At 50.4% G+C, this 27,137-nt stretch overlaps 1 protein-coding gene across 2 annotated transcripts in view; it reads right to left on the minus strand.

The window, feature by feature from the left end:
• Nucleotides 1-26,808, minus strand: part of WFDC1 (WAP four-disulfide core domain 1) — a 32,311-nt gene extending 5,503 nt beyond the window's left edge. The window contains exons 1-4 of one of the 2 annotated variants that reach the window (XM_010355631.2): nucleotides 26,283-26,807; nucleotides 10,523-10,715; nucleotides 4,965-5,048; nucleotides 3,792-3,932 (exon numbers count right to left, since the gene is read on the minus strand). In XM_010355631.2, the coding sequence (XP_010353933.1) occupies nucleotides 3,792-3,932; nucleotides 4,965-5,048; nucleotides 10,523-10,715; nucleotides 26,283-26,426 (562 nt within the window). In that variant the 5' untranslated portion in view covers nucleotides 26,427-26,807. Of the gene's footprint in view, nucleotides 1-3,791; nucleotides 3,933-4,964; nucleotides 5,049-10,522; nucleotides 10,716-26,282 lie in introns of both variants that reach the window. The other variant, XM_010355634.2, reaches the window with a different exon arrangement.
• Between the last annotated feature and the right edge of the window lie 329 nt (nucleotides 26,809-27,137).

A 27,137-nucleotide genomic window follows, 5' to 3' on the forward strand; every position in this document is an offset into this window, starting at 1 on the left:
GACCCCCTCCTCAGGCCAAATATAATCACTTATAATTTGTTACCAAAAGTGATTATTCATCACTTTTCTCAAATTTCCTCCCACTGAAGGCTAGACGAGCCCCACTTCATTCTTCTGAAGCAGTGTCTTGGGCAGGACAAGGAAGGGCCAGCCCCCACAGCTCAGCTTCTTTATGACCTCAAACCTACTCAGAAAAATGCACCGATTTTTCCCTGACCCCGCTCTCTGAAAAACCAGATTTAGTATACATGTCAATGTTCATTTTCCTCTTGCATAAAACATGCACCCCTCAAATGCCTGGTTCCAGCTGCCAGATGGTCAAACTTGAAGGACTATGGGTACCCACTAGAAGCCTCTCTTAGGGGAGGATGGCATCTTAGGTGTGGGCACAGGGTCTGTCGCTTACTCTCAAATGGTCCAGAAAAATACACACATAGATTTTTAAGTGGGGAGAGAGCATAAAAGAAAATGTAACGGCAGTTTTTTAACCACTGGTGAATCTGGGTGGCGGGTTCAAGGTACTACTTTTGCAACATTTTTGTTTGTTGCAAACAAAACGTCTAAAATTATTTCAAATATGCAGTTTTTAAAACCTTAAATAAAAAGCTTCTTCCTTGGTAAGGCTGGGACAAGGGGACCACTCTTCCGCTGAGATTTTTGCTCCAAGGGAAGTTGCTGGAATTCAAAATGTTTTCAAACGTATATATAATTACCAATAAATTACCAGTAATTATCGCTAAGTGTCAGCTCCCCGAGAACAAGACTAGGGGGAATTGCACTTACATTTCCATTTGGAAGGCTCAGATCATTCCTTTGCGAGGGGAAGCTCACACACACACACACACACACACACACACACAGAGGCTCTGAGGCTGGTGGACAGGCTTGGAATTCCAGCTCTGCATCTTCTGGGTAAATTCCTGAACTCATACCCTCCCTTTCCTAAGACAGGGATGATGGTGGCACACATTCGCTGAGGACCTACTGTGGGCCAGGTGCTAATCTAACACTTCACAGGTGTTTTCTCTCACTCAAGCCCCACAACCACCCCATGAAGTTGTGACTATGGTTACCATCGCCATCTCTATTTTACGGATGAAGGAACTGAGGTTAAGAAAGGTTGGGTGACCTGCTCAAGGCCATCGAGGAAGAAAGTTACAGGCTTTGGATTTCTGTCTGTGGTTCTCAGCCTGTACTCTGAAACCTATGCAGCACTGCCTCCTGGTTCTACTTCTCCTTCTGCAGGCTTGCAGCAAAGTTTAATTTAAAGAGAGCCCTCCAAAGGTGTGTGTTAACAGTAGGCATCATTGGTGTGGTCATCACTGAACGACTGGCTCTCTTTGCTTAGTTAGCTCTGTCTTGAAATGGGAATTTTTTGAATTGGTTTGAACCCTTAAGAACTGGTTTGAGGCCGGGCGCGGTGGCTCAAGTCTGTAATCCCAGCACTTTGGGAGGCCGAGACGGGCGGATCACGAGGTCAGGAGATCGAGACCATCCTGGCTAACAAGGTGAAACCCCGTCTCTACTAAAAAAATACAAAAAACTAGCCGGGCGAGGTGGCGGGCGCCTGTAGTCCCAGCTACTCAGGAGACTGAGGCAGGAGAATGCCGTAAACCCAGGAGGCAGAGCTTGCAGTGAGCCAAGATCCAGCCACTGCACTCTAGCCTGGGCGGCAGAGCGAGACTCCGTCTCAAAAAAAAAAAAAAAAAGAACTGGTTTGACTTGGTTTGACCTTGGTCTTAGACATTACAGGGCTGAATGAAAAGATCAGGGGATGAAAAAGACAAGTGCCCAAGGCATTCCTATTATGCTGTCAGTATTAAAATGGTGGCATAGTCCAACGAGCTCGTAAATCACCCCACAGCTCTCTTTTGGAAAAGACTATCCCTTCCACACTCCAGCAGCCTCAGACAGGCTGGCAGGCCCTTGGGGTTTCACATCCAAAGGACCACATACCCCACCCACCCACGGTGGGATCGAGTGGATAGAGACAAGCAGTGATGAAACAGTGAAGGTTGTGTTCTGTGCTTGTGAAGTGATGGACACTCTACATGGATTAACTCACTCCTCAAAGAGCCCCGTGAAGTACCGCAAGTATTATGAACCCATTTTACAGATAAGGCAAATGAGGCCTGAAAAGGTTATGTTATTTGCTGCCCACAGCAGTAAGGGGCTGAGTAGCTGTGGGAGCCCAGGCTATCTGGCTGGAGAAGTCACCCTATAACCCAAACAAAGTCCTGCAAATAGCAAGTGGGACGTAGAGGAAACCAAAAAGGCATCTCTTTATTTCAAAGCCTTCTGTAGATAATTTCTTCAAAGTTCAGGATTCCAGGATTCTCATCACTTTATCTGCAATGATAATGACATCAAATGCATGACTGATTTTATGTCTATGCCTTTCTTGAAACACTTCAGAGAAATACATTCTCAAATCAGAAAAAAAAAAAAAAAAAAGAGGTTTTGCCAGATCATGCACCCTCCAGTATGCTTTTGGCAAACAGAATCACTGTAATTACCACCAATCTTGTCTGAGGGTCCTGTCCTTAGCTATTGGGGATATGAGATGCAGAAGTGGAGACAGGGGCCCCTGGGTGTGGTCTCAGTCTGATTGACCTTGACTTTGACAAGGTGAACCCGGCCACCCTGAAGCCCCAGATTCCTGGCTCGCCACACAGTTCATCCAAACTCCATGCCATAAAGCACACTGGAGTCTTTCAAGTTGATTGCCTTGCGTGGGGTTCGAGATGGTTTTAGATACCACCAGGAATCGCTGTGCCATTGTTCTTTCTTTTCTTAGGAAAATTATGCCAATGAAAGCAACACCATTCACTCATCTATTTATTGCCTTTGTGTCCAAAGACAAACCCAAGTTAAGTCAAACTGAACAGTCCTGGCAGCAGTTCTGGGAAGTTAAGGATTCTCAGATAGTTCTAATTCTATGCAGTTTGAAAACAGATACAGATGCTCCTTTAAAATAGACACAGATGCTTCTTGACTTACAATGGAGTTATGTACTGATAAGCCCCCTGCAAGCTGAACATATCTTAAGTCAAACTGCATCGAACACAGTTAACCTACCGAACACCATAGCTTAGCCGAGCCTACCTTAAATGTGCTCAGAACACTTACATTCACCTAGAGTTGGGCAAAGTCATCTAACACAAAGTCTATTTTATAATAAAATACTGAATGTCTCATGTAATTGATTGATTACCATACTGAAAGTGAAAAACAGAATGGTTCAATGGGAACTTGAAGTACAGTTTCTACTGAATGCATGTTGCTTCTGCACCAGCGTAAAGTCTAACCATCATATGTTGACCATCGTAAGTCGGGGCCCATCTACACATACGTGGATATAAAATATCCAGTGTTTACTGACCACCTACTATTCCTTAGGGCTGCTCCAACAGCTCTGCACTTATGATTTCAGTTATGCCCCCCCACAAGCATGAAGTAGCCCCATTTTACAGATGAGAAAACTGAGGCTCAGCGAAAGGAGGAAATTAATCCCAGTGTCACCCAGCTGGGAGGTACAGAGCTGGGGTTTGCAACCAGTCTGCTGGTTCAAGAGCTTCTGTCACATGCTGGTGTGGCAGGGAAAGGGTAGGGGCCATGAAAGAAGGAGCCAGGCAGGGGGAAGATGTAAGAAGCTCTCGGTCAGGCTCAGGAGCCGGGGCTGCTTCCCGGGGCAGGTCGTCCGTGGGGGTGAGAGGCACTTACAGGGAGAAGGGGACAGGGGCAGGGGACAGCGGCAGGGGCCAGGATCAGGGCGGGGGTGCCACACTCACCTGCTTGTCGGCGCTGCTTGACGCACTGCCCACGGTTAGGGATGCCTTCGGCCACGTCACCTGGGCTCAGGATGTGGCACTCATAGCCCGAGGGACAGAGCAGCGGTTCGGCCCCATCCTCCGTGGTGCTGCATGCCTCTGCTGTGGGAGGGACACACGCTGGGGTCTAGAGGGCAGACCCCTGGGACGGGTGCAGGGAACGCAGCTCGCCCAGAGAGACGGCCTCGCCTCTGCACCCCAGGTTCCAGGCTAGGCCCTGGGTCTCCGTTGCATGTGGCATATGTGCACATCCACAAACACGCACACAAACACAGGCAGTCCAAGCTCACCTGATCCCAAACATACTCTCACAGGCTCAGCAGTATCCATATAGATATGTTCACCCATACACCCTGAAACACACACTTACCCCTACAGTTGCACGGGCACACACACATTTACACAAGCATGTCAGACACACAAATACACACAGACATATATACATGTTCATCCCCACACACAAATCCTGTACACACATATCCACACCCACGTACACACACATTCACCCACATGTGTACACACTCACAATACAGTCACACACTTTTGCAAGCACGTGCACACACACACACACACACAAATATTCAGCCATAGCCACAAGGACAGCCACACAGTTGCACACACAGCTGCACACTCTGTGTCTAGCTGGACACACACAACACACAGATGGGTGTGGAGTCAGAAGCACAGCCACGGGTGTGCAAGGGTTCCCGCTCTCACCTCCTAGGCCTCCAGGCTCCCGGCATGTATGCTCTTCCTTCCAGAAACTGCCCTCTGCCTCCTGGTACCTCCCCCACCCCCAGGGAGGCCTCATCATTAGACAGCCGTGAACCCCCTATAATTCTAGGAATTTGAAAACCAACCCTAAATGCCCTCCCCTTCAATTCGCCATCCAGGAGGAGGCCTCACTCTTGGGGAGAGTCGAAGCCCTTATTCTGTCCTGGGCTTTGATTCTGGCCGAGCCCCCAGCCATCAACCCGTCTGCACTGGGGTGGGGAGGATCAAAGACGGCTAAGTGTTTAGCCGAAGGGCCCGTGCATGGGGGACAGCCAGCCTGGTGCTGCCAGCTTTCTGGAAGCAGCTGAGAAGGAGGGATCGAGGCTTGGACGTAGGGTCTGGGCTTTACCCGGCAGGTACCTTGCAACACCTCCTCAGGGCCATCCAGGAGCCAGCCATTGCCACCAAGCCATCGAGGTTTCGGCTGCACCAGCCAGTCTAAGACTAACACAATACAGGGTCAGATCAAGGCCCTCCTCAGGCAGCTGAGAAATGCCCAGGCTTGGAGGGTGGGGGTGCCCCCATTTCATGATAGCACAGTCTCCCCGTGGAAGAGATAACCATGGTTCCTGGCACACCTTCACCCCTTGCTTTTAGTGAGGGCTGGGCACTGGGCCTCCACGCTGGGCACTAGCCTTCCCTGCCTCCCTTGCAGCTATGTGTGGCCATGTGACAGGGTTCTGGCCACAAGGATGTGAGCAGCAGTGACCATGCAACTTCCCATCTTGCCCTCCGATTAGGGGCTCTCTGCTCCCCTCCCTCCCTCTTTTCCTTCCTGCAGACTGGGAGCCATCCTGACCATGTGGACAAGGACATCACTCAGACTGCAGAGTGGCAAGAAGGAAGGAAGCCAGGTCCCTAGATGGCTCTGTGAGCAAAGCTACCTGCCTGCTGCAGTGTCGACCTCCACACTAACAGTTGAGAGAAGCAAACGCCTCACAGGCTGGGTCTCTGTATTTACGGGTTTTTTTATTGCAGCAGCATAGCCTGTTCTCTAACTAACACTTTATTTTTTTAACTTTTAGGTTCGGGGGTACACACGTGCAGGTTTGTTGCACGGATAAATTGCATGTCGCTGAAGTTTGGTGTATGGGTGAAGTTTGGTGCACAGGTGATCCCGTTACCCAGGTATAACCAATACATTTTTAACAGAAAGAGTCATCCACACAGTTTATGGGAAGGCCTTCAAAAGGCAGGGGTCAAAAAGTCAAATGCCTCTAGGGGACAGGTAGATGACATTCAACAGGAAAGCAGATCAGGCAGGGCCACGGCAAAGCAGAGTGCCTCCTGCCTGGATGAATTAGCTGCTGGTTAGCCCTGACCAGTCATTTCCAATGCTCTCAGACTGTTTTCTTTTTTTTTTTTTCTTACTGTAAGTTCTTATTCTATTTATTTATTTACTTATTATTTATTTATTTGGAGACAGAGTCTCGCTCTGTCACCCAGGCTGGAGGGTAGTGGCACGATCTCAGCTTATTGCAACCTCCGCCTCCTGGGTTCAAGCAGTTCTCCTGTCTCAGTCTCCCGAGTAGCTGGGATTACAGGCATATGCCACCACACCTGGCTAATTTTTGTATTTTTAGCAGAGATGGGGTTTCGCCATGTTGCCCAGGCTGGTCTCAAACTCCTGGCCTCAAGAGTTCCACCCCCTTCAGCCTCCCAAAGTGCTGGGATAACAGGAGTGAGCCACTGCTCCCAGACTGTAAGTCTGTATTTATTTATTTATTTATTTATTTATTTATTTATTTATTTATTTTTCTGAGACAATGTTTCACTGTTGTCACCCAGACTGGAGTGCAATCGTGCAATCTCGGCTCATTGCAACCTCTGCCTCCCAGGTTCAAGCAATTTTCCTGTCTCAGTCTCCCAAGTAGCTGGGATTACAGGCGTACACCACCATGCCCAGCTAATTTTTGTATTTTTAGTAGAGATGGGGTTTTGCCATGTTGGCCAGGGTGGTCCAAAACTCCTGACCTCAGGTGATCCACCCACCTCAGCCTCCCAAAGTGATGGGATTACAGGCGTGAGCCACCGCACCCGGCCAATTTTAAAATAGAAATCTTCTGGTTTTTAAGTGTTGACAAGTAATTTTAAAACTTTTTTATTAATGATTATTATTATTATTATTCTGTAGAGATAGGGCGTCTCCCTATGTTGCCCAGGCTGGTCCCGAACTCCTGGCCTCGCATGATCCTCCTGCTTTGGCCTCCCAAAGTGCTGGGATTACAGGTGTGAGCCACCATGCCTGGGCAGAAAACTTTAAGCATGTTGGAGATCAAAACGGTTCTGGGATCACATTTGCTTGTGACCTCTGCATTTGTTTGACTCCAAAATAAGACAAAAATAAAATTACTAGTATTTATCTTGATAAAGAGAAGAGAAAAATGATTATCTAGCATCTTTTAAAGTACATTGATGGGTACTGGTAAAAATGCTCGTTGGCTTTTTCTGTAAAGGAGCACTCGCTGATTATGACAGTGGAAGTTGGAACAGCGGAGAAAGGAGCCAGCAGTCTGTGACCTCCGAAACGCGAATGACATGATGGTTCTGCGGCCTCTATGCCCAACCTTTCGGTTCTTCCCTCCTTCCCCCGACTACATCGGACCATGTGTTAGGAAACATTTTCAGGTAAGAAACGCAGTAATATGTGCTGTTTGTATTCTCTTTCGCCTTGATCAAAGGCTTCTGAGCAGCAGGGAAATAAGCAAAACTTGGTCCGGGCTCCCCATCGCTCTAGTTGAAGACCCTTAAAGGCCTGGTGGCCCCGGGGTCTCAGCTCTTCATGCCCTCACTGGAACTACCTGGGATCACCTCCCAAATAAATGACCTGGGCCCAAGTCCTTGTCTCTGGGTCTGCTTTGGACGGACCCAAATCCAGATGGCAATGAAGCAGTAAGGTGCCTGGAATAGGGCCTGCTGTGCTCCACGCCATCTTACGTTAGACCAGTGGTTCTCAACGCAGAGCAATTTTGTTCCCCAGGAGGCATTTAGGAAAGATTAGAGACCGTTTTGGTTGTCTGGCATCTAGCAGGGAGGGGCCAGGGAAGCCGCTGCCCATCCTACAGTGTACAGGACAGTGCCCCCCTCCCCTTCCCAGCAAGCAGAATCATCCAACCCCAAATGTCAATATGCCAAGATTGTGAAATCTGGCGTTAGATAGCGTTGTTAGATAGATTGCTTTTCCTGCTGGCCAGTGAATGAATGAATGAGTCAATATTTATTGAGTACTATGTGCCCGGAGACCATTTTAGACGCTGGGGTTACAGCAGTGAATGAAACAGACAAACTCCCTGCCCTGTGGGGCTGACCTTCAAGTGGCGAGAAAACGGTCAATGAACAAACCAGTAAAACACAGTCTTCCAGATTATGCTACAGAGAACAATTAAACAGCGACGGAGGGTTAAAAAATGGCCAAGGAAGGGTTGTCATTTAGAGAGGGAAATCTTTCCTGAGAAGCGGCCTTTGGAAATAGGTCTAAAGGAGGCAAGGAAGTGAGCCATGGGGTGTCTGGGGGAGGATATTCCTGGTAATGAAGGACCCCACATGTGGTCCCAGGTGCCAGGGCAGGGGCCCCACATTCCCACACTCACGGCCTAAGGCAATGAACACTTCTCTACAGTCAAACAACTGGATAGAAACTGCAGTTCTGCCTGCTGCGTGACCTTGGGCAAATGATTCAGCTTCTCTGAGCTTCAATTGTGGCATAGGGCTGATAACAGTCATCTATCTCATCAAGCCGTGTGAGCATGAATTGAGATGATGCATGAAAAGGCTATTGGGAATGCCATGTACAGTTGTGTCACCTGTGCACTGCTCAAAAGCACCTGGTCTAGGCAGGAAGCAAGGTTAGAATCCCTATGCCAGGTCACATTCCAGAGGAAGGGGCACCCACCCAGAGAGGAGTGCCTTTATGTGCTTGTCCACCATAAGGCGCAACATTTAGTTTTTCTTATGAAGGCTGAGTAGGAGGCTGCCTGGCCTGGAGCAGTGGCCAGGTCCTGCCCAGAGGCAGTACTGAAACAGTCCCTGTCTGTTTTGATAAGCATTATAAGACTGTAATTGTGAGCATGATTAAGTGTGCCGAGTCCCCCGTCATCGCTGTGGCCTCACCCCAAAGGAAACAAAGTGAGGTCATTCTTGCCATCTCCAACTCTCCTCTCGGCCTTGGGAGGAGGGGCTGGGCTACTTCTTGAGCTGACTTCCCTAATTAAGGCCCATGGGAACCCACAGCCTCTCACCGAAGGTACAGTCCAAACAGCTGTTGTTATCACCCTGAGCAGAGCTGAGGGTGGAGAAAACTTCCTTGCCCCAAATCCTACCCACTTAGGGGCACATTCTCTCCACCCAAGGGCACATTTTCCACAGGAAATAGCTACTTGTCCACCCTACCCCCCACTTACTGTCCCCCATAGGGTCACCTCCTTCCCTTCCCAAACCTTCTTTCCAAAAGGGATCTGAAACTCCGTCCTGCCAATGACGACTCCCTGAACATTGTTTCTCCCCAAGAGGTTGGTGTCCTGATTCAACACACATCTCATTATCCTCTCCCAGCCCCGTGCAGCACTGAGCACTTCCGAGTGGCAGCTCCACCGTGAGCTGCACGTTGTCCCTTCCCTTTCCCTTTCCTTCCCCTTTTTTCTTTTCTTTTCTCTCTCTCTTTTTTTTTTTTTTTTTTTTTTTTTGACACAGAGTCTCACTCTGTCATCTTGGAGTGCAATGGCACAACCTTGGCTCATTGCAACCTCCGCTCCTGGGTTCAAGTGATTCTCCTGCCTCAGTCTCCCAAGTAGCTGGAATTATAGGCTCCTGACACCATGCCCAGCTAATTTTTGTATTTTTAGTAGAGACGGGGTTTCACCATTTTGCCCAGGCTGGTCTTGAACTCCTGACCTCAGGTAATCCACCCGTTTCACAGGAGAGGAGACTTAAGAAAGTCACAGCTGGCCAGTGGATCTGAAGCCAAGCACCCGCTCCTCTCTGGGGCACACCCCATCTGGATTGCTAAGCACCCGGGGTCTCCACCTCAAATACCCCAGGACCAGGCATGAGAAGTGTGGCAGGCCTGGTGGGGTGAGTGGGAAGCTAGAGGACACCTCCTCATCCAGGGGCACCTGAGGTTCCAGCTGGTGGCAGCCGATATTTTAAGGAAAAACCTCGAATTTGGATCTTTTAAATGAGAAATTCCACTGCACCCCCATCCTCCTATCAGCGGGCATTTTCCCAGGAATGGGTGTCTGCTGGACTGTGGCTCCCTGGAGGCATGTGGGGTCCCTGACCCCACCCCATTTTCATACGAAGTGGTATTTTCTTTTTTTTTTTTTTTTTTTTTTTTTTTTTTTTTTTTTTTTTTTTTTTTTTTTTTTGAGACGGAGTCTCGCTCTGTCGCCCAGGCTGGAGTGCAGTGGCCGGATCTCAGCTCACTACAAGCTCCGCCTCCCGGGTTCACGCCATTCTCCTGCCTCAGCCTCCCGAGTAGCTGGGACTACAGGCGCCCGCCATCTCGCCCGGCTAATTTTTTGTATTTTTTAGTAGAGACGGGGTTTCACCGTGTTAGCCAGGATGGTCTCGATCTCCTGACCTCGTGATCCGCCCGTCTCGGCCTCCCAAAGTGCTGGGATTACAGGCTTGAGCCACCGCGCCCGGCCCGAAGTGGTATTTTCTATGGAAGGGCGTCTCCCACAACGCAGGTCCCCAAGGGCAGTGGGACACACAGCAAGTGCACAGCAGCGTCATCCCTGCTCAAGGAGCGCCCATCCCAGTTCACAGGTGCGCAGTGGAGGCGCCAGGGACCCACCCAGGTGGCACAGCTTAAAGCTCAGTTCCTCTTTCCTCTCCCCAGAGTCAGGCTCTCTCCCACCCGGACAGCTCTGTTTACCTGTTCTTCTCCCTCAGGCCCCTCCCTCGGGCCCAGGACCTACCTGGCGGGGGCGGCATGGCCTCTAGGCAGGCGTAGGCACATCCGTTGTAGCAGCAGCGCCGGTGCCGCGGGCACTCCGAGTCAGCCTGGCAGCGCACGGCCTGGCAGGCGCCAGGGGGCATCGTCCGCGGGGGCGGCGGGCAGCGGTCGGCTCGGGGCTGCCGGGAGAAGCCGGGCGCGCCCACCTCCTCGGCCTGCGGGGAGAGGGCGGTGTCAGCAACTCTGGGAGAGTCCCGGCCCGCCCGGAGGGTGCACGGGGAGGGCCAGTGCGCAGGGCCTCTCTGAGGCTGCGTTTCCTCGGGTGAGAAACAGCAAGCAGGCAGAGCCAGACTCGGAGGGCGGCTCCGGGGGTCAGCGATACCATGGTTCTCTTTATAACAGCCCGCACGAAATAACTGAAAGCCCAGAGCAAAAGGATAAGCGAATCTTGGTGTGTTCGCTGGAGGACAATTACTTAAGTATCTGCCCTGTGTGAGAGATAGATTATATATAATACATAATATATATGGTATATATGTATACATATATGTATACATACATGATTAAATCCATGCAACAACTTCGAAACATCTCAGAAAATAATGAAAAGATAAAAGCCAGATCAAAAGAGAACACCACAGTGGGATTTCACTTATATTTATAGTTCAAAAACAGGCCAAGATGATGTCTGGCATAAGAGGTCAGGAATCTGGTGGACAGTGACTGGCTGGGGACACGTGGTCTAGGGGCTGGCTCTGTTCTATTTCTTGGCCTGGGGACTGGTTACATGGTGTGTTTATTTTGTGGGAATTCGTGGAGCTGAACACTTAGGATTTATGTGCTTTGAAGTATTATTTTTGTTTGTTTGTTTTGTTTTTGAGATGGAGTTTCACTCTTGTTGCCCAGGCTGGAGTGCAATGGCGTGATCTCGGTTCACCACAATCTCCACCTCCCAGGTTCAAGCGATTCTCCTGCCTCAGCCTCCTGAATAGCTGGGATTACAGGCATGCGCCACCACACCTGGCTAATTTTGTATTTTTAGTAGAGACAGGGTTTCTGTATGTTGGTCAGGCTGGTCTTGACCTCCTGACCTCGGGTAATTCACCCACCTCGGCTTCCCAAAGTGCTGGGATTACAGGTTTAAGCCACCATGCCCGGCCTGAAGTATTATGTTGTAATAAAAAGTTCAAAAATAAGATATAGGGGCCAGGCACTGTGGCACACACGCCTATAATCCCAGCACTTTCGGAGATCGAGGTGGGTGAATCTCTTGAGCTCAGAAGTTTGAGACCAGCCTGGCCAACATAGCGAAACCCTTTCTTTGCTAAAAAACAAACAAACAAAAATTAGTCGTGACATGCTCATTCACTCCCATAGTCCTAGGTACTTGGGAAGCTGAGGCAGGAGGATGGCTTGATCCCAGGAGGTCAAGGCTGCAGTGAGCCGTGATCACACCACTGCACTCCAGCCTGGGCAATAGAATGAGACCCTGTCTCAAAAAAAAAAAAAGAAAAGAAAAGAAAAGAAAAAAAGATATAGTACTGTGCTTAACATACAGGAATATGGGTGAGTGACCAATAAGATCAATATTTTAAAGGTAAGACTGAGAAAGTTTAAACGACCAGGCAAACTGCCCTGGGTCCCCTGACACCAGACCCCATCCACGCCAGTAACACTGTTCTGCTTCTGTGAAAATGGGGTGTGTGGTGGGCAGGTTGTGCACATTCGCACACACACACAGAGTTAGATACAGGATAGATTACTTGGAAAAAAACCACCTTGGCTTGCCCTGCCTCCTGGCCTCTGCCTAAACTGTTCCCTTCATCTAAAATGCTTTGCCTACTTAACTCCCCACAAATCCTCCCCCAACATATTCAAAATCTGGCCCGCTTGTGCTGGCCAAGTACATAGGGCATATCTGCAAATTGGAATAGTATACAGCCATGAAAACCTGCCCTTAAGGTGTTGGCAAAAAACGAAATAAGACTCAATGTGCCACATATGAAAGATTGCCAGGATGTGGTGGCTGATGAAGAAAGCCACAGTTCGGAACAGTGTGTAGGTTCTGCCCCATCTGTGTTTTCAAAAATGCACACAGATGTAATATGTATATATTGGCATAGGCTTAGAACGTTTTTGGAAGGATACACAAGATCACACAAGAAACCATTATGAAAGCTGCCTCTGGAGAGAAGAATAGGGTGTAAAGCTGAGAGAGATTTCTTCCTATTGTATACTCTTCTGCACTGGTTCAATATCTTTTTACCATGTACACATTACTTTTTCAATTTAAAGATGGTCTCCATACAGAGTGAGAGCACATCGTCCAAGCCCCTGCTCAATCTAGACTTGACTCACAGAACCTCACAAAGCTACTGAAGCTGCTTTGATGACAGTGTGGGCGCCGTCACCTCCTGGCCTTTGCCCAGGCTGCGTCCTCTGCCGAATACCCATTCCTTCAGGTCTTCAGAGGGACCATTCCCCCAGACTCAAATCAGTGCTTACAGCTGGGATGTGCTTCCTTAACACCAGCCCTCCCAGGCCAGGGGTAGAGCCACGCCCCTCCCCTCCCCCTCCTGCCCACTTCTGTGTCCCACACCCGTCCTCCCTTGTCACTCTTGCTCCGTAACCCTCGAGTCTCCTGTGTCTCCTCGTGCACATACAGTTGGCTGAATAAAAGTCCCCAAAGACACCAGGCCCTACTCCCTGGAATCCTAAATGCAAAAGAAAAAGGGTCTTTGCAGACGTGATTAGGTTAAGGAGCCTGACATAGGGAGATAATCCTGCATTTTCTGGGTGGGTCCTAAATCCCATCACAAGTGTCTGAGAAAAGGAGAGCAGAGGGAGATTACACACGCACACACACACATGCACACACACGCATGCACACACACATGCACATGCACACACACATGCACACACACATGCACATGCACACACATGAAAGTCATGTGAAGAGGGAGGCAGAGATGGCGTCTACAGACCAAGGAATGACCATCATCGCCAGCAGCCACTGGAAGAGGGATTGGCAAGGAAGGAATCTCTGGAGTGGGGGGCGCGGCTCTGCTGACCTCTTGATCTCAGTCCAGTGAAACTGATGCTGAACTTCTGGCCCCTGGAACCATGAGACAATTCATTTCTGTTGGTTTAACCGCCCCTCCCACCCCAGTTTGTGGTCATTTGTAACAGCAGCCCCTGGAAACTTGGTATCTGTCCCTCTGCCAGGCACATTCTGTAAATGAATGCCACCCCAGGCCCAAGTCCCCATCAGTGCCTCCACAGTGGCCTCATCCCTGGCTCGCTGCCTCCAAATCCATCCATTCTCCAAACTGCAGCCCAAAGAGACTTTATGAAAGGCACCTGTGGATTCGGTCACCTCTGTGCTCCAAGCCCCCAGAGGCTTCCCAGTACTCTCAGGACAAAGTCCCAGCTCCCCACTTGACCTCCGAGCCCTGTGCCAACCAGGTACATGTTACTTTTTCAATTTGATAACTTAGATATAGGATATACTGGCCTCATCTCATCGCCCCGACCCTCCTGTCCTTATACACCAGCAAACTGCCCTTCCTCCTCCCCACGCCCTCCAAGCACATTCCTCTCTTCAAACCGTTTCCTCCAACTGAGCTTGTCTCATCCAGCAGAGCAGAGGGGCAACCAGAGTGGGCTCTGCAGCCAACGGGCTTGGTTCAAATCCCGGTTCTAGGGCTTAAATCCTCTCTGCCACTCACTTGCTGTGTGACTGTGGGCAAGCATCAGTTTCCCCCTATAGAACTTCCCTCCTGGGGTACCCTGAGTCTACACCCAGGCTGGCGTCTATGCCCAGGATGGCATCTACACCAAGGACGCTGTCTATACCCAGGCTGGTGTCTAGCACAGTGCCACTGATCTTCATCGCCACATGCTGGTCCTCTGCCTGGAAGGCTTCCCATCCGCTTCTACTGGCCAAACCACCCTTCAGTCCTCAGCTTAAACGGCCTTCTGAGGGCAGCTTTCCCCAGACTCGTCAGGATGTTTCTAGTATGATCCTTCTTCATTTTTAGGCCCTCGCCACCCCACACTGAGAGCAGAGGCTGTGTCTCTCCCTGCCTGGCTGGGGCGGAGCGCAGTCCTGCGTCCCTATCTGGGTAGCTGCAAACTGCACGCGGTGCCGCCAATGCCCTGCAGGGGGCAGCAGGTCCCCGGGAACAGGTCCTGGCCTGTTGCCCCTGGGAACCGGTGGGATCACCAAGGCCAGAGGTTTTCAGCTGCCCCCAGGGAGCCTCAGGGCCTGAGACTGAGGGCATGAGGGGTGGAGAGCAGGAATGGCCAAGCAGGAGGGGGGCCTGTGCGGCAGGAAAGCCTGGGGAGGGCTTCACCCAAAGAACCCCTCTTTTCACTCTTGTAGACATTGGCTGTTAAATTCACGAAAACTGAAAATGACCACTAAGCTGGTATTTGGTGGATATGGAGACGAGGCCTTAAGGAGGTGAGTGGTTTTCCCCAAAGACAGAAGGGAGACCAGAGCATGGATCAGTCCTTTTATCACCCCCTTCTCCGCCCAATCTCCCTCACCCCTGTAACCATCACTAATAACTTTCCAGTCGCAGCAGGTGTATAATCCCATGCCATTAGCTCTTAGTTCACTCGCTGTGGAATTAACTAAATTGGACCCATGATGGGGTCCACTATTTTTAATCCTCATCTAAGATGACAGCCGCCCCAGCCTCCTTCGGAGGGTGGTTAAGAATGCACCGTACGTCGTCGAGAGGGAGTGGCTTACTTTTCTGCCCAGCTTATTTTTCCATCAAGCCTCATTTATGAAATTTAATGGAACCGGGTGATCAGAAGCAAAACACTTTTCAGCCACCTCAAATGCCTCCCAGTCCCGTGACTTCCTTAATGGCAGCCCCAGACGGGAGGGTACGCAGAGATCAATTTTAGATGCGCCCCTGTCTCAGAGGAAAATTCAAATGTCGTTTCTCAGAATTTGGAGAGAACGAAGAGATAAGCGCCTGAGAAGCCCCATCTTATTTACTGAGTTATTTACTGCGTGGCTGAAACAACAGATGGTCGTGAGTGATAAAGCACTGATTTCACTGAGAGGTCCAGATTAAAGGATTACATGTTTTGAAAAATATTTCATGTCACGCAAGGTGACACTCAAAGAGGGTTCTAAACAAAGGGTATTTTCTGGAGTTCTGAGAGAGAACTTTTACTCAGAGAAACAAACAGCTTACCCTCCAATTTATTCCTGGCCCCCAAGGGTTAAAGGAGTCAACAGCCAAGGTTCTTGGCCTGGAGGTTGGACTGCAATTGGCGTCCGTGACCTCCTCCACGTCTCTGACGTCTCTTCCAGCACTCCCCTCCTGACTCATTCTCTCCAGCCACCCAGTCCCACCTCTGGGCCTTTGCACTGGCTCTTTCCCCACCCACCCACCATATCTGCCTGGCTCTCACCTCCTCGGGGTCTGCTCACACAGCCCTCTCTTCCTCCTCTCCCTGTTGGTGGAGCTTCACACCCCTCATCACTCTTCGGTGGACTGTGTATTTAGGAACTCATTGGTTTGCTGTTTTTCTCCCTCCTAGGGACAGGAACTTGGTTTTGTTCTGACCTGTGTCCCTGGCTCCTAGAGCAGTGCCTGGCACATAGCAAGTACTCAGTACGTATTCTTTGGGTGGAATAAAAGCTGTGATGATGATGATGATGAAGATGAGGATGATGATGGTCAACACACCCTGGCAGCTTGCTGGGCACCCTTCTAAGTGCCTAACACGCATTAACTGGCTGATCTGCACATGGGCCCTGTGCAGTGGGTTCTGGAGAGCGGGGGGTCCTACACAGGTGCAAGGGCAGCCCTTTGTGTTTGTGTAAGGCTGTGCTATGGGCAAGCATCATCACACTCCTATGCTCACTTAATGTGGATGTGAACTAGGGGAGTGGGTCTTAATATCCCACACTCCAGAGATGAGGAGGGATGCTTTCAAAATGTAAAGCTGGACTCTGCCGTCCTCAGTTTCTGAAGACTCGCTGCTCCACCTGGCCTTGGAGCCTTCCGCATGCTGTTCCTTCCACTCGGAACGCTTCCTAACTCTTTTTCACAGCTGAGCTTCCTCATCCTTTCGGGCAAGAACTTAGGAGCCATATCCCAAGATGGAAGGGACCGAAGCTCATGACCTCTTATACAGCAAAGGCTGCTTTGCACGGGGATTAAGGGCTCAGGTGTAGGAATCCAACACGTCTGGGTTTGAACCCCACGGCTGTGTGATCATGCAGGAAAGTCACTAACTTATCTGAGCCTCATCTGCAAAATAGACACAAAAGTAATACCTGCTGCCGGTGTTTGTGGTGAAGATCAAAAGAGATCACACCTGTGTGTGCTCGGCTCAGCACTGGCAATGCTAATCCATAGTTCACTTGATTTTTATTTCTTTTATTATTATTGAGATAAGGTCTCACTCTGTCACCCAGGCTGGAGTGCAAGGGCACGATCTTGGCTCACTGCAACCTCCGCCTCCCAGGCTCAATCAGTTCTCATGCTTCAGCCTCCCAAGTAGCTGGGACTACAGGTGCCCACCACCACGCCTGGCTAATTTTTTGTATTTTTAGTAGAGATGGGGTTTTGCCTTGTTGCCCAGGCTGGTCTTGAACTCCTGAGCTCAGGTGATCTGCCCGCTTCAGCCTCCCAAAGTACTGGTGTTACAAGTGTCAGCCACCATGCCTGGCTCCTTTTATTATTTTTAATCAATGGACTCAGAAGCCTCTCGTCTCATAGTAACTTCATTCTTCATCTCTTCCAGTCTTTCTTCACTTCCCCTGTATCCTCCCTCAATTCACTCACTGATGATTTAGTGAACGCCCACCATCTCCATAGCATGGAGATGGGGTTCATAGCATAGCGTGGGGTTCAAACCCAGACGTGTTGGATTCCTACACCTGAGCCCTTAATCCCCGTGCAAAGCAGCCTTTGCTGTATAAGAGGTCATGAGCTTCGGTCCCTTCCATCTTGGGATATGGCTCCTAAGTTCTTGCCCGAAAGGATGAGTAAGCTCAGCTGTGAAAAAGAGTTAGGAAGCGTTCCGAGTTAGGTTAGATGCTCAGCAGGTGCAAAGGAAACCTAAGGAGCTCCAATCCAGCTGAGGCTGCAGATACACATACAAGAAACCCACCAGCAAACCCACCAGTGAAATGTGGGATTGGATAACCTCCTCATTTCTGGATAAGACCAGGGCAAACAACTCGCAGGTTCCTAAGAGAAGGGGCCATGCGGAAACAGCCACCCAGCGCGTGCAAGAGCATTGCCTCGGAGGATCACCTGAAGTTGCCTCCAGCCCTCTCCGGTAGGTACCACTGCTGTCCCCATTGCATAGGTGAGGAAACGGAGGTACGCGGTCACCATACAAAGACACCAGGCTTAGAGCCTGGGCTGTGTGATTCAAGCTCATGGCAAGGGAGGCAGCATTTAGTAAGCTCTTACTGTGAGCCGATGCTGTGCTGGGTCCTCATATATCAAATCTTCAGTGTCACCCTCTGGGGCTGCTGCTATTCTAAACCCACTTTACTGATGAGGAAACTGAGGTACAAAAAAAAACTAAAAGCATTTGCCCAAAAGCAAGCAGCTGTGAAGTGTCAGAGGCAGAATTCGAACCTGGGTCTGTCCTACTCCTCCAGGGGCATTCCTGACCCAGGAGCCTGGAACTGGGAGTTGCTTCCCAGCGGTGCCTGTCAATTTCTTCCCATTCCTTCAGTCCAGGGGCTCCCTCCCCCTCCCAAAGTGTTCCCTCTGCCCTCCCCAGCTCAGGATGGAGTCAAAATGGGGGGCCCCAGGTACACATTTGTCCTGGCCCCTTCTTTGCAGCCCTTCCCTCCCAGCTTATGTTGCCTCTCAGATGAAAACAAAATAATGCCACATGAAATCCCTCTGAGAAAGGAGGACACTCACCCCAGACGGACGACACTTTCGTGAAAACCACAGAGCAACCCGTGATTTGCAGCTTTTATTTTCATTCCTGCTCAGGGATTGTATGGTAAGTCTATTTCAAAGCAGCCACTGAGCACACATTCATGGTACAACTCAGATAAGAGCTCTCCAGTTCTGTATGCCTTACCTGGATAAAAATGATTCCCGGCCGGGTGCGGTGGCTCACACCTACAATCCCAGCACTTTGGGAGGCCAAGGCAGGTGGATCACCTGAGGTCAGGAGTTCGAGACCAGCCTGGCCAATATGGTGGAACCCTGTCTCGACTAAAAATACAAAAATTAGCCAGGTGTGGTGGCGGGCGCCTATAATCCCAGCTACTCAGGAGGCTGAGGCAGGAGAATCACTTGAACCAGGGAGGCAGAGGTTGCAGTGAACTGAGATGGCACCACTGCAATCCAGCCTGGGTGACAAGAGTGAAACTCGGTCTCAGAAAAAAAAAAAAAAAAAGATTCCCTTAAGATTTTCGACCTGGTGGCTATTTTGTTCATATAGATGAACAAAAATAGATTTGCAAAGCCATTCTGCCACTGATATCCCTAGGAAGCAGGTGGGGAAATGCCCATTCTGGGCTCCGGCAGTGGGAACCCTAATTCAGCAAGCCGAAGTCCAGATTCTATTAAAGCAAACAAGCTGGATGTGTAACCAAAGGAGGCTGGATACATAAGTATCCAGGCACAGGGAACACCATACAGGCCTTAGAAAGGAAGATGCCCGGCCAGGCGCAGTGGCTCACGCCTGTAATCCCAGCACTTTGGGTGGCCGAGGTGGGTGGATCACAAGGTCAGGAGTTCAAGACCAGCCTGACCAAGATGGTGAAACCTCCTCTCTACTAAAAATACAAAAAATTAGCCAGGCATGGTGGCGGGTGCCTGTAATCCCAGCTACTTGGGGTGAGCCGAGATTGTGCCACTGCATTCCAGCCTGGGCAACAGACTGAGACTTCGTCTCAAAAAAAAAAAAAAAAAAAGAAAAGAAAGGAAGATGCCAATCTACCATGTTAACATACTTCCCACAGATTATTAAGTGAAAATGCAACACATAAAACAGTGTGAATAGGCCAGACACCAAATAGCACATACTGGATGATTCCATTTCTATGAAACGTCTACAAAAGGCAGATCCATAAAGACAGAAAGTAGATTGGTGGTTGCCAGAGGCTGCAGGAAGAGAGAAGAAGAACTGAAGGCTAATGGCTGTGGGGTTGCCTGTAGGCACGACCCTGTGAATATACTAAACACCACTGAATTGTACATTTGAAAGGGTGAATTGTCTGTCATGTGAACTTCATTTCAATACAAGAAATTTGAATCAGTATGAATAAAATACCACTAAGAAGAAACATGTGTGCTGTAACTGCTTCATGAAACAATCTAGACAGATGCCCCAGAATGTCACCAGAGTTTGGTCACCAGAATTCTTCTTGGAGGAAGAATTCAGATCATTTTTACTAATTTATAACTTTCTGTGTTGTCTGAATTTTTTTTTTACAGTAAACATCGTTCTTTTAATAATCAGTAGAAGAATTTTAAACCATTTCCATTTAGGGAAAAAGAATCCAATCTCCAGAGCTGCCACCAAATCTACCCACATCCCTCCCTCAGTGCTCACCACCCCCTTCCTTCCACATGCAGGAGCTTTTACCCTTCTTTGGAAAGTTCCAGCAGCTTAGCAGCCAGACCAATAGAAATGCACCCCAGCACTGGTTTGCATGGTGGAGGAAGAAAGCCAATTTTCCTCTAAGCATTACTTGCTCTTCCTCTGGAATTTGGACGTCAAACATCTAAAAATATGTCTCTCCCTGGAACTGTGGGCTTAGAGTTCAGCGTGCGTAGATGAATGCCATTTCCTGGTGCCCGGCGCCCTTAGCACTGGGCCCTGGGGACAGAATTTGGCACAAGGTTAATAGGACTTCCTCAGAGGGAGACCAAAAAAAAAAGAAAGAAATTCACAAGACTGCAAACTCGACCAACTCTTCCCGACAATGTCGTTGTCAATCAGTGCACCCGAGAGTCCTCTAGAACTTTCCATCCCATCTATTCTGTTCCGGAAAGTTTTAACATAATTTATTCATTCATTCAATAGTAAATTCATAATTCCCAGGCCCACTGCATTTCAGGCACTGGGCGGGAAATGGGGAGTTCCGAGTTAAATCAGAAGACATTGGCCCTGCCTTCACGTGGCTCAGTTTCAGGACAAGTCACAGACACCGCACAAAACAGCACACAGATAAGACGAACGAATTGCTTTTTGTGGTCATCTGCAAAAGCAGTTAGAGAGAAACCTAAACAAATCATACCAATAACAACAACAGAGCTAAATGCCAAGAAGGAAGAGCTGGGCTGTTATGCAAACGCTTAAGGGAAATCATAACGAGGCGTTCGCGGAGAGGCCTCGGAGGAGGTGGGCATGAAGCTGCCATAGCCCACGAGCCGGAGTGGGCACCGTGCGCGGACACTTGCTGAAAGGCTGCCTCTTGGTGCTGGGGACACAGAGAACTCACAGGACTCTATGTGCCACCACAGAATTCCTGAGAGGTGCCTCAGGTTCTCGCTGCTTTTTAGAAAAAATTATTGTGGTAAAATAAATATAACATGCAATTTTCCATTTCAGTCATCTTAAGTGTGCGAGTTGGTGGCATTAATTGGATTCATGATGTGTGCAATCACCTCCATGAGCTATTTCTGCGGCTTTTTCATCACCCCAGGCAAAACCTCTGTTCTCATCAGACAGCTGCCCCCTATTCCTCCCTCCCCCAGTCCCTGGCAACCAGGAATCTCCTTCCCATCCTGCTGGATTTGCCTCTTCTGGACATTGCATCCAAACGGTGCCACATGCCTGTGGCCTTTGTGTGCTCAGCATCGTGTCTTCCAGGTTCATCTGTGCAGTGGTGTGTGTCCAGGCTCCGTACCTTTCTATGGCTGAGTTCTGGTCCCCTGAGTGGACAGACTGCGATGTGCTCAGCCCATGGGCATCCATCTGCCTCCGCCCTGTGGCGCCGGTGAGTCCTGGCACAGAGGTGTCCTGCTTTCCTGTCTCCCTCTCCTGGGTGATAACCACGCAGGGACCTGGGATGCTTCTTTACTCGTTGATGTCTGCTTGGAATTTCAGGGCTGGAACCTCAGATGAGGAATCTCAGGCCCGGCAAGGAGAAAGTGATTTGTCCAAGGTCCCCCCAAAAGTCAGCTATTCATGGACTTTTCATTCCTTCCACTCGCCCATCCATGCCAGGTTCTGGGCTAGACACCAGGGTGTGGCCAAGGTTACAATGAGTTTGCTTCACATCAGTACGACATACCCCCCTTTCTCCAGCACCCCAGCAGCTCCTGGGCTTTTATGGGATTCTCAACCATGAGCCCTGGAGACTCCCTCTTGGGTGCTGCTGGGGGTCTCCGGAGCCCACTGAGCACCCGCTGACCCCCAAGACAGAAGCATCTTAATAGTCTTGATGATGAAGTCCTGCAGGGTGTGAGCTCACATGGTTCGAGGAGCAGAGAAAGCTCCCAGAGACTGGGGATATAGTGATAGCCCCACCTGTCCCCCCAGCCAAACAGCACAGGTAAGTCATTCTCTTCAATGGTCTCACTTTCCTTGTCTGTGAAATGTCTCTCAATCAGGGTTGCCAGCTGCAATCAACAGAAGCTAACTCCCTTCACTCCCAGAGCAGACTGGATTCGTGTCCCAGGGAGCTGCAACAGAATGCCACACACTGGGGGCTTCCAACAACAGAAATGGATTCTTTCCCAGCTCTGGAAGCCAGAAGGCCAAGATCCAGGTGTTTGGCAGGCTTGGTTCCTTTGTGGAGGCTCTAAGGAGAAAACCTTTCCATGCCTCTCCCAGCTTCCAGCGGTGGCTGGCAGTCCCCCGTGTTCTCTGGCTTATAGACACATCACTCTGATCTCTGCAACTCTCTGTCTTTGTGTGGCTTTCTCTCCATGTGTCTCTGCTTCTGTGTCTCTTCTCCTTTGTTTTGTTTTTGTTTTTGTTTTGGGAGATGAAGTCTCATTCTGTCGCCCAGGCTGGAGTGCAATGGCACGATCTCGGTTCACTGCAACCTCCACCTTGCCTCCGGGGTTCAAGTGATTCTCCTGCCTCAGCCTCCCAAGTAGCTGTGATTACAGGCATGCACTACCACGCCCAGCTAATTTTTGTATTTTTAGTAGAGACAGGGTTTCGCCATGTTGGCCAAGCTGGTCTCGAACTCCTGACCTCGCTTTGTCCACCTCGGCCTCCCAAAGTGCTGGGATAACAGGTGTGAGCCACCATGCCTGGCCTCTTCTCCTTTTCTTATAAGGACACCGGTCATATTAACTACCCACCCACCTCCAGCATGACTTCATCTTATTTTGACTAATTATACCTGTAATGAACCTGTTTCCAAATAAGGTCCCATTCACAAGGACCAGGAGTTAGGGGTTGGATGTATCTTTTGGGGGACACAGTTCAACCCACAGCATGGATCTGACAGAATTTGAGGGCAGGGAATAATTTGGGAGGGGATACCAGGAAGCCCCATTTGGGGAGTGGTGAAGCTGGGCAGGAAAGGGAAGGTGCCCCTTCAGGGAGTGCTAATGGGCAGGTGACTACCTGGGCACTGGAGCTCAAACCCAGTGGACCTTGGAGAAACCGTGTGGAACACTCCTCACCCGTGTCCCACCAAAGGTGAGAAGCCAGCCGGGCCATCGGGCTCCAGTTCCATTTGCTCCTACAGGTGTTACCTCCCTGGCACCTTGGCCTGCCTGTGTGTGGGCTGAGCATGCTCCTGCAGCCAGAGAAAGCCTTCAGGCCAGCAGACCCAGATGCTGACGGTATAAAGATGAAGGTGAAGGTGAAGGTCAGAACTCACAGAATGTTGAGAGCACAGCTCCAGGCCATCTGCCTCTCCCACTCTTGCTATCTCAGCAAAAAATAAAAGGATGTTTGGAAGGCTTTCAAGAGCTCACAGAAATAATGGGGGAAAGGAGAACTAGGTTGGGGAACTGAGGAATGCAAGTTGTGTGGGCCACCGCTGGCTCCTACAGTCCCCTACTGCTATTAGCACAGGGGGTGCCTCCAGACAGATGAGTTGCAATGGGGCCCCCCTGCCTGGCAGGATGCATTTGAAAGAGAAAGTGGCATCTGTTGCTCCTGGCTGCTGTAGCCCCTGCGAGGCCCCCTCAGCAGGACAGGCATCTCTGGGTAGGGTGCAAACTGAACCACCATTTCCAGTTGCCCTGGATGGGTGCTTAGAGGGGAAAACAGACCCACAGTCACACTGACAGCAGGGGCCGTCCTGCCCAGTCCAGACGCTGCGCAGCACCCAGACCCACATGTGGCTGCCGTGGTCCCCACCTGGTGGATTCGTCAAGAGGCTCCCAAGAGCGAATGCATGGCAAATGCTTGTCCCGACACAGCATAAGCACTCAGTAAATCATTGTTCTCAGGAGTTTTATGTAATGCCAGCAAAGAAAAGCCAAAAAATACCAACTCCACAGAAACGACTGAGCTCCATGGAAAGGTTATTGGACTATTTACAAACATTTTGCGTCTGTTTTATTCAGTCTCATAAATATTTGGTTCTGGAATGGGGTTGTTTGTTTGCTAGTTTGTTTGTTTGTTTGAGATGGAGTTGCACTCTTCTTGCCCAGGCTGGAGTCCAAAGGCACGATCTCGGCTCACTGCAACCTCTGCCTCCCAGGTTCTAGCGATTTTCCTACCTCAGCCTCTCGAGTAGCTGGGATTACAGGCACGAGCCACTGTGGCTGGCCTGGAATGGGTTTTTAAATTTGTCTGTAGTACACATGTAGGGAATGCAGTTCTGTGCCAGGCAGGGAACCATAGGCTCCATGGCCTTTTTACTGAACCCTGCAAAGAAGGCACTGCTGTGTCCCATGCTGCAGATGAAGAAACTGAGGCTCAGATAGGAGAAGGAACCTCTGGAAGGTCTTAGACATAGAAGGCCGGAGACCCAGCACTTCTCATTAGAAGCCTCCCCTAAGGGCCTCCCATGGGAATGGAAGGCAAGAGTCTCTCACCCCTCCTCAATGCCTCCCCTCTGGCCAGGTCTGGTCTCCCAAGCAGCTCTCAGATGCACCACTTCTGCCTATGAGCTGAGCCTCGGCTCATGCTGAGCCTTCTTCCAGGAATGGCCTTCCTCCTCCTAATTCTTAATCCTTCCCCAAGCTCCAGGCAGGGTCTCCACCTCCTCCAAGAGGCCTTAGGTGACTACACCATCTCACATGAGCTTTCCTTTCTCCAAGCACCTCATCATTTCACTCTACTACTCTCTCCACCTCTTGGAGGCCTCCTGTCTCCCACCACAAGCACGTGCCCAACATGGAGAATATGAGCCCTGGAGGCCCAGATTTGCCTCAATACAGTTTCGGGCACCCCACCGTGCCTGGGGTCATTAATCATTCTCCCTTCCCTCTTCTCCAGCTGGCAAACTCCTATTTATCCTTTAAAGCCCCAGGTCCATGTCCCCAACCCTGAAAACCCTGTCCGACTCTCCTGGGGAAGAGCTGCACACACATCCCCTGCTACCACTGCATCTGCTCATAATTCACCCACAAGAATGTACCAGGCGCCAACTTAATGGCAGGCACCAGGGGCACACGCTAGTGAAACAGAATCCCGCCCTACCCCAAGGAACCTACATGCTACCCTGTTAGGCAACACCAACCAAAGTCACAATTATTTGATTGAAAGCTGCCAAGATGCACTGCCAGCTTGCTATGTTGCAAAGACGTTCTGCATACTGAGTCATTTAATCCTCACGCAGGTGCTGTGGGTGCCAGCATTACCTTCTCGATCCCTCTGTGTGCTGATAGTGTCCTGGCTCACTCTGTCCCTGCGGATCTGTGATCTCTGGGGAGCGGGAGGAAGCAAAAATGATCGGCTCCTCCACCCCATTCTCTCTCCTAGTTCCCTTCCTGGTTTATTGTTTCCTCAGCACTCGCCAACTGTACACACTAATAAATGAGATCTCTCTCATTTATTCTCTGCTGCCCCCAGCCCCTCAGTGAGTTCCCCAGGCAGAGATCTGAGGTCTGTATCCCCACAGCCTAGGCCAGTGCCTGGTAAACAATGGCGACCCAGACATAGTTGTGAGAAGGAGTGCATCCCTCTCTCTTTTGCAGATGAGATCGCTGGGCTTCAGAGATGTCAAGCAGCTTGCCTGAGAGAAGTCACACAGCTAACGAACAGCAGAGCCCGATTCACACCAAGACAGCTGGCCCCAGGGCATGTGTTTCTTGCCACTCGCTGCCTCGTGCCTTCTCTTTGTACTGCCATTGTTTGTCACCCAACTGCCTCTGCACCTCGGCCACGCCACCTTTGAGGATGGGGGCTGGTACCTCCTTCATCTTACACCCACAGGACCCCAGACAGTGCCTTCCCAGAGCGGTTTCTGCTAAATTCTGTTTAGCAGAATGTATTCACTCTGTTTGCAGAATGAATAAACAACCACATGAATGCGTAAGTATATTTCACAAACATTTGGTACTGATCACGGAGACGGAATGCTCCATTTAAGTCCTGGGGCTCTGAAATTAGATGCTGTCTTTCAGGAGCATGTATACTTTTGTAATAAGGCAAAAGCAAGGCATGATTCTTTTGCATATATGTGATTTGTCTTCTGCCTCTTGACTCACAGGCAAGGGTCCTTTTTGGGGGGTGAACCCCATCTGCCCACCACACAACTCAGACACACATGGATAGGAGGACGCCTGCCCTGCCACGTTTTGGGAGAGCACTTACAGGAGAAGGCAGTGTCCGGGGATCACCTCTCCTCAAGGCTGCCTCCCACCCACAGAGGCTGCCCCAGTCTCCCCATCCCAGGCACTTACACGGGATTTCTCGGCCAGCCTCGCAGGCAATGCCCGTTTCCAGATATTCTTGGCAGAGCCGGCGTGGAGCAGAAGTAGCAAGAGGCACAGAGCCTGGATGATCTGCCTCCTGCGGCTGCCCGGCCCCACGCTGGTTAAAGGCATTTCCTCACTGGACAGCAACCTTCCAGACACACACAGAAGAGGGGCCCCTCTCGCTGCGTGGGCCTGCGAGTGGGGACAGGAGCGTGCACAGCCTGCTGGACTTTCTTAGTTCCACCCAGTAGAGTCCCTTGGATCATGTGTCCGCGTCCAGCACATGCCCCTTCCTCGATGGTGGCCGGCCTGCCCGGTTATTTTTAGCTTGCCCTATAACATCTGGCCCCAGAGGCTCCGACCAGGGCGTCTGCAGTCCAGGCAGCTCAGTGGGCGGTGGCAGCAGGAGGAGGGGGCACCGGCTTGCTTGGAGACGTGGCCGGGAGTGGCCTGTCACTCTCCACTCTCCATAATGAGCACTTCCTTGCAGGCTGGGGCGGTCTCCTCCCGAGGAGGTGTGCTTGACGCAGGGCTTGGGGCTGGACACGCAGGGGAGTGCAGCAGGATGGATGGGGGCTCGGCTGTTACCTTGTTCACATTTCAAGCTGGGCTAACAAACTATCTGCCCATAAAAGCTCCTTTGGAAGAGGCTGCTGGACGGGGACTGGCCAAGGGTGTGGCCGTGAAGAGATGACTCCCACCCTTGCACCCCCCAGGGTCTTCCTCTCTGATGTGGGCCTGTGGGTAGTTCCTCACAGCGTGTGTTTCTTGTGAGATTTAAATGAAATTGAGCACATGAAGCATTTCGCACACAGGAGTGTGCTGTCACTGTCAGCCTGT

The sequence above is a fragment of the Rhinopithecus roxellana genome, chromosome 20, assembly GCF_007565055.1.
Source record: "Rhinopithecus roxellana isolate Shanxi Qingling chromosome 20, ASM756505v1, whole genome shotgun sequence".
NCBI lineage: Eukaryota > Metazoa > Chordata > Mammalia > Primates > Cercopithecidae > Rhinopithecus > Rhinopithecus roxellana.